The sequence below is a fragment of the Protobothrops mucrosquamatus genome, unplaced genomic scaffold, assembly GCF_001527695.2.
Source record: "Protobothrops mucrosquamatus isolate PMUCROS unplaced genomic scaffold, P.Mucros_1.0 scaffold893, whole genome shotgun sequence".
NCBI lineage: Eukaryota > Metazoa > Chordata > Lepidosauria > Squamata > Viperidae > Protobothrops > Protobothrops mucrosquamatus.
The window spans coordinates 46,631-57,799 of record NW_015387147.1 but is presented as its reverse complement, the minus strand read 5'-3'; the positions used below and the strand labels follow the sequence as shown (position 1 = coordinate 57,799).

The 11,169-nt window shown below is 39.9% G+C and overlaps 1 protein-coding gene across 1 annotated transcript; it reads left to right on the top strand.

The window, feature by feature from the left end:
- The first annotated feature begins 714 nt into the window (after nucleotides 1-714).
- On the top strand, nucleotides 715-10,525 carry SPP1 (secreted phosphoprotein 1). Its single transcript, XM_015819303.1, has 7 exons — nucleotides 715-837; nucleotides 3,596-3,683; nucleotides 3,777-3,827; nucleotides 4,645-4,773; nucleotides 5,937-5,981; nucleotides 7,252-7,482; nucleotides 9,536-10,525. Exons 2-7 carry the CDS (start codon nucleotides 3,630-3,632, stop codon nucleotides 9,944-9,946), a joined length of 921 nt encoding a protein of 306 aa, XP_015674789.1. The 5' UTR covers nucleotides 715-837; nucleotides 3,596-3,629; the 3' UTR covers nucleotides 9,947-10,525.
- Nucleotides 10,526-11,169: the final 644 nt, after the last annotated feature.

Here is an 11,169-nt window from a genome sequence, read left to right as displayed (position 1 = left end):
ATGAAGCTAAACAGAACAAGAGAGTTCTGGGTTAAATGTTACCATTATTTGGCTTTGCTATTGTGGCTTGCAAACCATGATTTATGGCTTATTATAATGTGCACATTCACCAAGTGTGAATAAGAGGAATTGTGGGCTTCTGACTTGGGTTCAGATGGACTTGTGAATAATATTTAAGATGCCAGACACACTGCAAACATTGCTACTAGAAAAAGAGATTATGTAAAAAAATAAAAGGATGTTTTCTCTTCATCCAAATGCCAAAACATAAAGTTTCTAAGACATATCTTGTTTTCATGCAAATGAACTCCAAAGCGCCCCAAGATTTATATTTTGCAAGGGGTTATTTATATTCTACCATTCCTAGCAGAAGCTGCCTATACCTTTATAAAAAAAAAAAGAAGACGAAAAAGATGCAATTGAATGTAGTTCTCCCCATAAATGCTAATAACTCCCCTGCTTATTAAAATCCTCTCCCTCCAGACTGAGTGCAGAGAGTTGATCTAAAACACTAGTTAATCAGACTTTACATAAGTAATGTTTTAACTATGGGACAGTTCCTTGTTTGCTTGGAAAGCCACAAAAACCCCTGAAAGGAAATGTAGCAGAATGGTGGGAGGACTGAGACCAGGAAACTCATGACCTCATCTTTTCCGCCTGGCGCAGATTGGTCGGCTGGTATCTGGACTACAGTTTAAATTCAGAGGTCTGCAGATGGGAAACAGAAGAGAAGGAGAGAGAGTGAACGAGTGGAACTAGCTGAAGTGACTCAAGCATTGCTCTGAGCTTCGCTACATAGCTGCAGACTGCTGCCTGAGGATCTAAGCACCACGCCAGGTACCTATTGCCTTTCTTTCTTACCTGTTACTTTCATGCTGTGCCACAATTTATTAAGAGAAAAGCGCCATAACAGTATGCTAGGGACTGTTTCCACTGAGAGGGGATCATTTTGCCTGAAATAGATTCAGTTCCAACAACAGAGTGGTTTGCCTGGCTCCTGGGAGCAGATTTAAAGATACGGGGATGATGTGGTTTGTAAGAGCAAGTGCTGTCAAATGGAAATTGCCATTTAGAAGAGAGAGAAAAAAATACACAATGGCTCTTAGAATTATCCCTGGGGGGGGGGAAATCAAATTGCTGCATACTTTTGGCTCAAAGTGGCTGATGGTCTGCATTCTGCTATCTCTGTGTAAGTGCTAAATTGCAGAGGAGGGTGGGTTATGACTAGACCAGATTGCATCATGGTTGGGATACTGGCAGAGTCCAAATGCTCATTCTCTGGGTGTCTCACTTCCCAAGACTGTTGTAGAAGTAACATGGGAAGGCATTAAAGTAAGTTGGAAGAGAAAGATAAGGCATAAGTTTACCAAGTTTTGGGTAACTAAGATTATCAAATGCTGTATTTACCAGGGGTCCTATTTCTTAAACAGTAGCTTCTTACACAGAAATCTCCTGCAGCCGCATACTTGCTTCTTGTTCTGCGGTTAAAAGCAAAAATAGCCATCATATTAAGATAATTTAGTAATCTGGAGAAAACATGTAGTGTTTATGTGCAAGAATATTTGGTTATCTGAAATATCCTGGTATCAGAGCACTGGTGGATCCAGATGTAAGTTAAACCAACCCTCACAGCTCCATCCAAATAGGGTTCAAATTCTTGCCAGTCCCCATTTCTTATACAGCACCTATTTATTTAGCAAAGTATTTCTGGCTAAAATTGTTGCATTTAATCTTCAGAAAATCATTGGCTCTCCGTCCTCCAATACTCCTAAATTGGATCTTTAGGAGTATTACTCAGATGTAATTTGGTGCAGTGTTTTCACATTGATTTTTGCTTTTAGCACAAGTGCTCATTAACCTTGTAAGAGGAAGGGCAGTGCATAAGGAAGGATGCCAGCTCCCCCATCAGCCTGGCTCCTAATACAGTCTTCCATCATGATTCATCAATTTCTCATATATCCCTTGAGTCCTGATTCATCAGCTTTTTCCAAAGTGTTACATGCAGCAGTATAATCCTATCTGAGTCGGAAATGTTAGGTTGAATTTTCAAAATGCTTTAGAAGAAAGGACCCAATCAATTAGATGGCGTTGCTACTGAGCATTACAATTATGCTTGAATTAAATTTCTATCCGTATGCACATGGCATGCAACCAGAGACAGAAGAAATACCAATTTGTTGTAACCTTCTTTCCCAGAATTTCCATTAAGTTTTGAAATATCTGCCTTTGAATTATTTCATAATAATATGCTCTCACTTCCTTCCCAAGAGACTGCATCCTGCTGCAGTAGCAACATCTAAAACTCCTGAATTATGATCAGCATTGAAATGTTTTTCAAATTGTTCTCTTTTTATGAGCAGATAATAGAATTTTTAAACTGAATATTAGTTATTAGCAATAAATATATCCCTCATTAACAAATAAATACCTACCGTAAGCATCTTTAAAAATATTTATGTTTCTTACAATTTTAAGATTAGATTATTAAAGCAAAAAATATTTATTTCACAGCTATTGGATATTTCAGAGAATGTTTATGCTGCAAATAAGAATATTATTTAGTCCTACAATATTAGTGTGTTCATAAGCAGAGATGTGTTGACCTGTCTGCTCATGAACATATTATTTAGCAATTTAATGAAAAGATTAGCCAAGATTATTCTGTGTGACCAAGATTTAATATTAATCTTAGAAACTGAGTTTATTTTCTATATGCACTGTATTACTATATTTGTGGGTGTTTTCTATATTTTTTTTCTTATCTTTTTTGTGTTCTAAAGCAATAACATTAAGCAAAAAGCCCTGTGTCATTGCATGTATGGAACGTTATGGAAATGCATGCATTTTCATCAAACTAATCTGCATTCAAATATAATATATACTTTGCTAGAATGTTTCAAACCATGGCTGGTTGAACCAGCTGTTGTGGCCTACTTTGCACATAATGTTGTGGCATAATGAGCAAGTTCCCACTTCATGTTAAATGAAAAGCAAACACACCACCTTATGGCTTGGTGGGTTTTATAAATCAGGTCACAAAGTTACATAGGCCTATATAATATGATGGAATAAGGAGAGCCTTTCATCTCTGTTTTCATCCTTTTTATTTGTGCTTCTTTAAATCTCCCGTGAGGTGTTCTGGAAGACATGAGTGATAAATATATAGAGAACTAGAAGGCAGCAACAGTCCACTTTTTAGATGGACAATTACTTTTTATGTTGTTGTTTAAGAAGGTACCATCTAGAAAGGGTTTATCAACATTGGAGACTAGTGGTACCCAACCCCTGGTCCATGGACTGGTACTGGGCCCCACAGCATGCCAGCAACCAGTCTGCACAAACAAGGAGAGCCCCATCTGTGGGATGCAGGCAGCACACAAAACCACACTCTCTCCGGTCTGTGGAAACACCTTTCTCCACGGAACCGGTCCCTGGTGCTCAAAAGGTTGGGGACTTCTGTTGTAGACTGTGCAGTTTATTAGCGAATGTCTGATCAATCCATCATGAGAGTCTGGAGGTACTGTTTACATATATGTAGACTGTTTCTAAAACACAGGGCCAATGAACTGTTATTGTTGTTGTTGTTTTGGAACAGGAATCTTACCAAGTGATTGCAAGTATCGGTCATCATGAAAATTGCTGTGCTTATCGTGTGTCTTTTCACCGTTGCCTTGGCCTTACCAGTAAGTAAACCATGCATTTAACAAATCAATCAAGACTTCCTTAGTGTAGCAAAAAAGGAATCAATACTAATTTTTTTCCCCTTCTTCTTAAAGATCAGCAAATCGACACATCATGACGATTCTAGGAGTGCAGAAAGAAAACATGTAAGTGTGTATTGTATGTGTGCAGAGACTTGCTTTTATTATTTATTGAACCCCATTCAGTTCACGTGGATCCATATTTTCTGTATTTCCTATCTAAAACTTTTCAAAAATGGGGTTTTAAAGGTACACTTAGTAAATTCTAACAATAAAAAGCTCATCTCAGGAAGAAGGCAATCAAGAACTGGACCATTGTCTTGCTTCAAATCTTAATATTTTACTTTCGTGTGGAATTTCCTTCTTCACATTTTCTACTTCCTAGAATTAAGCCTAAATGCATATAGCTAGGGGGGGGGGGAATACAGCATCCTCAATTATTTCCTGTTTACATCTGTGTGTAAACACACACAATCTTTTCAGTCCTAATCCACCAGGCATCAATTTCATTGAGTGAGACAACTGACAATACCTTTCCTTCTTTTTTTTTAAAAAAAGGTCCTACTGCTAAAAGGACTGTAATCCTTTTATTAAATGCATTTATTTGGGCCATACTTCTCACCAACTTAAAAAAAAGGCCTCCTTTTTACCATCCTGTAATCCTCTCCCCAAACTTCAAGGTGTCTATTTCTTGGTTACTACAACTGTTCTTTTTATACCTTTCCAAAATGTAAAAAGAAAAAGAAAAAATAAAGCTATATCCTACATTACGTGAATTTACCACAAAATAGTATTAAGATTCATTTCACTTCCTAACAGGCACTTTCTGCATTGTTTTAGATATCTTTTCTAATTATTCTAATTATTATTCTAATTATTCTAATTATTATTCTTATTCTAATAATTAAATGAGAATGAAATTAATGTTTTTGTATTGGTTTAGGACTCCAGAGAAAATGAAGCACACGCACACCACCACCACCACAATTCACACAGCCATGAACACAGTCAAGAGCATGGAAACAGCCATGAACACAGTCAAGAGTCACCAGAACATGCATCTTCTCAACTGGTATGCAACTCATCTCCTTTAATGAACTAGTGGGAGCTCTCCCCAACCTGGCAGCTTCTGGATGTGCCTGACTTCAAGTGTATAAACCCAGATGGCATGGTTTGAGATGGTGCTATCTGGGGATTATGCAGCTGCAAGTCCAATACACTTGGAAAGCTAGAGTGAGCAAAGCCCCTCCCCCCAAAAGTAACATAGTACAAAGAAATGTTGTGGTGAGAGGAGCAAGCGAAAATGGGACACAAATTATCTGTCAGTTGGGCCTAGTCATGGCCAAACTAGGCCTGATGAGATGGCAGCTTTAGATTTAGTGCAAGGTATTTTACCCATTATTCTATTTAACTTGTTTCCCTATCCATCATTCTCCTCCCACCAGCCTTATTTCCTTTCCATTCAATCCAGGCCCTAATTCCTATTATTCCTTGAATAAAAAAAAAAAACCAGAAAAGCCTCAACTGGATCCAACTGAATCAGCATCTCCATCAGTAATAAACCAACTGCTTCTGGGAGGCTTACCAGCTCAGCTTTATGAGAATACCCTTCCTTCTCCGTTTCTCCCCAATAATCAACGTTCATCAATGTTAATTTCTGCTAAGGCTAATCATTAATTATGATTAATGGTTGTTAATATATCTACCATTCATGAACTGATCTTTTCTCCAGCTATGAAGACAGATAGTCCTTGACTTATAACCACAATTGAGCCCAAAATTTCTGTTGCTAAGCAAGACAATTGTTAAGTACGTTTTGTCCCATTTTACAATCATTCTTGCCAGAGTTGTTAAGTGAATCACTGCATTGTTAAGTTAGTAACATGGTTGTTAGGTGAATCTGGCTTCCCCATTGACTTCGATTGTCAGAAGGTGGCAAAAAGTGATCACATGACCACAGGACACTGCAATTGTCATAAATATGAGTCAGTTGCCAAGGGTCTGAATTTTGATCACCTGACCATGGAGATGCTGCAGTGGATGTAAGTGTGAAAAATGGTCATAAGTCACTCTTTTCAGTGTTGTTGTAACTTCAAATAGTTACCAAATGAATTGTTGTAAGTCAAGGACCACCCATTGCAATGAATTCTATAATTTTAATTGGGCAGATTTCCTTTTATGTTATCTGTTCCAAATCCACTGCTAGTTTTCATAGCCCTTTTATTTCATTTACAGAACTCTCAGTCTTTGGAAGATCGTGATGAGATCACTGAGCAACAGGTGAGATTAACTCAACATGTCCCACCCACAGAAGATAATGAGTGCAAGTGTATTTCGCATCAGCCATTCTCCCCAGTAGTCGCCGATCCCCCATTGGTGGTGTCTGTAGGGTTTGATCAAAACAGTCAAAACTAGTCTTTATATGCAACAAAAAAAAAACCCAGGCCAAACTTTGATCACCCTATTGAGACAACCAACTTTACTACAACTGTGGCCACCCTTGGATCCAGTGAAAAAGGAGACAAAACTCATTCACCTTTGATAATTGTGCAGAAAAAAGGAAGATCCATAGATTTCATTTGCATTGCAAAAAATAACACCTGAGTGTATAACTGAGCATCAATGTCTTTAGATGAGTGTCATTCGCAGATTTTAATAACAGGCAAACAGATCCATAGTGAGTCAGATTTTTATGTATATTCTAAGCTATTAAAAGTTTGAATTTTGAAACCAAAAACCAATGCACAATCCAAAAAACAATTGGTAACCAAGGCAGTTATTTCAGTGTGGTGTCACAGGATTTGTGTTAGGGCTGTACAAAACCATTCCGAGGACTGTGCCCTGTCCATCTCCCTGAAGGTTCAGTATGCCTTCTTTAAGTGCCTGTGCATGAATTTGCATGCTTAAAGGATTTGGTGATATCTTAAAGAGCTATGAATTACCCTCCCAAGCCAGAGGATCCAAATATCCCTTGGGATGATTTTGCACACCAACTAGAATCCTACATGTTGAATTTTATACCAGTTCATGCTTCTGGATGCTTTTAAGTAATCCCTTAGAAAGCCTGCAATTTGCACCACACTTCTGTCTGAAGCACCAAGGTTGCTTCCAGGTTGAAAAGATTAGCTGATGACATCACCATTGTCTGGGGGACACCCAGTTGGAGGCTCCTTTCATGTTGCAGCAGGAGCTGGAGCAAAGGATGGGAACTCATCCCATCCCATGGCAGTACTCGGGTCTCGAACGTGGGCTTACTGTTTATCAGCCCAGAGTCCTAATCACATGAGCCACCATGCTCGTAGCCTTCATATTATTTCATTTATCTTAAACTTAAGCCTTGAGAGTATAGTCCTCAGATTCTTGTTGCTGCCCAGTAGTGAACAAAAGACATTATGCATTTTGTCTGGGGTATTATCTTCAGTTTCCAGGGTTCTCATCCTGATGTTTGGCACTGAAAACTAGCTGCTGCCCAGTTTCAATGTCTTGAGTTTGTGTATGTCCAAACCTAAAACATGTGTGGTATAACCAAGTTGCATTGGTTTTCTTGCAGACTCTTTTGGCATCTTCCAGCAAAAGTAATGAAGACGATGATAATCATAGTGATGTTTCCAAAGACGACGATCATCCAGATTCAGATGAATCAGATGAGTCTCATGAAAACTTCACTGACTTTCCCACTCAGGCTCCTGTTACTTTTGATTCCGTCACATACAGAGGAGACGTCGCACCTTATGGATTCGGGGCAAAAGATGACCAGATGAGTTTGGAGAGGTCTGGAAAGGTAAATGCCAACTGATTGCTTTCTTTTATTGCTGTACTCACATAAGTGGGGGGAGAACTTGGAATGGCCCAAAAACAGCTCTTACGAGAAGCACCTTTAGCTGCATGTGGTTATCATCGTCCGCTTTAAATCAAGTGATTTAAATGTTTGATTTCAAGGAACAAGACAATTCATCTATTTAGAATCACACAGTCCATCTATTAAGTTGCAATTCACACACACAATATTTTTGCCTGGAGGATTTTGGTCTGCAACTGCCAATGTTTAGTAGCTCTGGGTAATTATGGAAAATAATGTCTGAGGTTGTTGCTTCATTTTAACATTTCAACCAACTCCTCCTCCTCCAATTCATCTCCCTACACCAACTTGTGGTGATTGGCAAGGCCACCATTAAAACACCACTTGTCACAGCAGTTTTCGATAGTTGGATATTCAAATGTTATATACTTGGCCAACACTGTTTGTGGTTGCTGTAAAGCAGGGGGTCTTCAAACTTGGCCCTTTTATGACTTGTGGACTTCAACTTCCAGAATTTTTCAGCCAGCGTGCCTGGCTAAGGAATTCTGGGAGTTGAAGTCCACAAGTCATAAAAGGGCCAAGTTTGAAGACCTCTGCTGTAAAGACACCACCTGTAATAAGTATTATATTGTATATGAGAACAAGCAGGGGAAAGCATGTTTTGAGCAAATTTGTTGGCTTATAAGAACCTGCTGCCCTCATGCTATAAAAGTCCTACAAAGTAAAAACTGCAAAGCTTGGGGTGGGAGAGACAAAAAAACACAGAGTTCCCTTGTTTGAACAATTAGTTGACATAAACATACTTCACTTTCATTTTTTAACATGTACATTTCAGACGCTTAGATTTTTTAAAATAACATTTGCGGTTAAGTTTTCTGACTTTTTAATTGTAGATTAAATGTTATAGCCATAAAAAAGTATGTGGGAAATATTATGCTTATTTTATGTTTTACACCAATATAATTCTTTTAGAGAAACAAGAGAATTGTCACTGGTGTAAAAGGACATGAGTAACCAATTTATTAATCACTTCCCATATTAAGAAAGCTTATTTTGAACACATGAAAAACACAGAAGCATTATCACATAAAAAATAAAATAAAACAACAAATAAAAATAACAAACACATAAAAAAATAATATAGGTTGTTGAAATTAATACTGTATATACCTGAGGCAGTATATTATTTAAGTCTTCTTTGCACTTTATAATCTATTTTGCACTTTATTTGTAATACACTATGACAGTGATGGCGAACCTTTTAGCGATCGAGTGCCCCAAAACCAGCCCTGCCCCTGCCCACCCCCACTTCGCCCCTGCCCGCAGCCCGTCCCCGCTCTGTCCCCACCCCACCCGCCCACAGGGCTACCCACTGCCTCCACGGCCCGCCGCAGATCGCCCAAACAGCCCAGCAGCGCCATGGCAGCCCCGCCCCGCAGCATCATCTGCGTGACGGGGCGCGAGTGCAGTGTCCCCGCTGTCTGGCTGCCATGTTCTTGGCTGCGCTGCTTGGGTGATTCTCCGCGGGGGGGCTGATGGTGAGGAGGGGCCACGGGGGAGGCAGGGCTGGGGCAATGGCATGGGTGCCCACAGAGAGGGCTCTGAGTGCCGCCTCTGGCACGCGTGCCATAGGTTCGCCACCACTGCACTATGATATTCTTTGTGGAATAATGGGGTTCCAGAGCCATTTTGGCTAGAGGTTAAGGCACCAGGCTAGAAAAATGGGGACATAAGGCATGAAAGCTGGATCCTTAGGCATGAAAGCCCAACCCACCTCACACAGTTGTTGTTGTTGTGGAGATATGTTTGCCACCCTGAGTTATTTGTATATACAACCTTTATTATTTTTAGAAATAACTAATAACTGCTACTGAACTAATAATTCTGTTAGAGAGTCTGAAAAATACCATCCTCCAGCCCTGTGTAACATTCCCTGAAGAAAGGAAAATCATTGTTAATCTTGTATGGCAGCACTGCAGATATTTCTCACGAGAGTGGAGTGGCCTTTGATTGTTTCTCTTGTGGACTTTTTCAGTTTGATTCTCAAGATGTTTCAGATGAAGTTGACAGCACCCCAGATGACGAGAGCCATGAATACGCCAAGGCACGTTCTCTGGAAAGCCATGAAGGAGATGACAAAAGTAACCTGAGGGACAGCAATGAAGTCCACAGTGCATCTCATGACACAAGCCTAGAGGACCACAGCCCAGAGAAAGCCGAGAGTGTAGAGGACAGCCATGACCACAGCAAAGTTTCCGTTTCCCTGGAAAGCACTGAAAGCGGAGAGCAGAAAAAAGATCACAGCGAGGAACTCCAACAGTTAGACAGCAATCCCGATGACGTCAGCAACCAAAGTTTGGAAAGCGCCGAGAATCACCACAGCGCTGAAGATCACCACAGTGTTGAACATCACGATAGTGTTGAGGACAATGAGGTCATCCTCTAAAGGGTAGAGCAAGATAGGCCAATACTTATCTGAGAGAGCTCTCCAGACTTTTTGCATGTATGGGCCCAACTAAGACCAAAGCCCAACTCCATCACCAGTGTTTTTGTTTTGCTGAGTTGCAAAAAAAAAGAAAAGAAAAAAGAGTGAGAAGGGCAACGCAACTTTGACTTGAATGTTTGTTCCCAATTATATAGACATAATTCGGATTTCAAGCCGTAGCGATTATAATTAGCAGCAAATGTAAATATGCTGCCTGATCCTGTTCATGCTTATTTGGGAGTCAATCTGATAGATCTTCAGCAGACTTTGCTCCAAATAAACATGCTTGGGATATTAGTGTTAAATGAACGATAATAGTAGTCATGATGATTAGAGAATATTAAGCCCTTCTCGGTGCGTTAAGTCCTGCTCTGTCTCACAGTAGCTTGCTCTGAAGGAGAGAGAGAAATGCTTGGGAAAATCTAGTTTTACATTCCCACTGATTTTTGTGTATCTTACAATGCTGTACTTCTGAAATGTTTAATATTGCAGTGTATATTTTGTTGACAGTTGTGAGTTAAATAAAGTGACAAAACTTTATATGTTTCTGTAGTTGTCTTGATAAGACTCTTGGGTTAGTTGTATGTGCGCCCTCTAGTGGCTGAAGTGAGTGCTTTTAAATTGATCAGGACAATACAGTCCTTGACTTGCAAACACAAAATAGTCCTTGACTTACAAACACAATTGGGACCAGAATTTCTGTTCCTAAGCAAGGCAGTTATTAACTGAATCACATGCAATTTTATGACCCTTTTTGCTATGGTTAAGCAAATCACCGCAGCTCTTAAATGAAGTGAATCACGTGGCCAGCTAGCTAGGAAAGGTCGAAAATGGCAATCACGTAACCCCTGGACACTGCAACCATTGTAAATACATGCTGGTTGCCAAGTGCCCAAATTCTGATCATGTGACCACAGGAATGCTGCATTAAGTGAAGGGCCAGTCAGAAGTCACTTCATTGAATACCATTGTAACTTCTAACAGTCACTAAATGAATGGCTGTAAGTTAGCAACTACGTGTAAAGCAGGGGTCCCCAACCCCAGGTCCGTGGATTGGTCCCACTCCATAGCATGCCAGAAACTGGTCCACACAAATAAGTAAAGCCCCATCTGTGGGATGCAGGCAGCATGTGAAACCACACACGCACATACCTGCGGTCCTTTGAAAAACCTCTCTCTACGGA

Excerpts from the sequence above, each read along its gene's own strand:
- SPP1 (XM_015819303.1), top strand. The coding sequence starts at position 3,630 with ATGAAAATTGCTGTGCTTATCGTGTGTCTTTTCACCGTTGCCTTGGCC. Across the intron at positions 5,982-7,251 it reads ATGAGATCACTGAGCAACAG|ACTCTTTTGGCATCTTCCAG; the intron begins GTGAGATTAACT and ends GTTTTCTTGCAG. Across the intron at positions 7,483-9,535 it reads GTTTGGAGAGGTCTGGAAAG|TTTGATTCTCAAGATGTTTC; the intron begins GTAAATGCCAAC and ends GGACTTTTTCAG.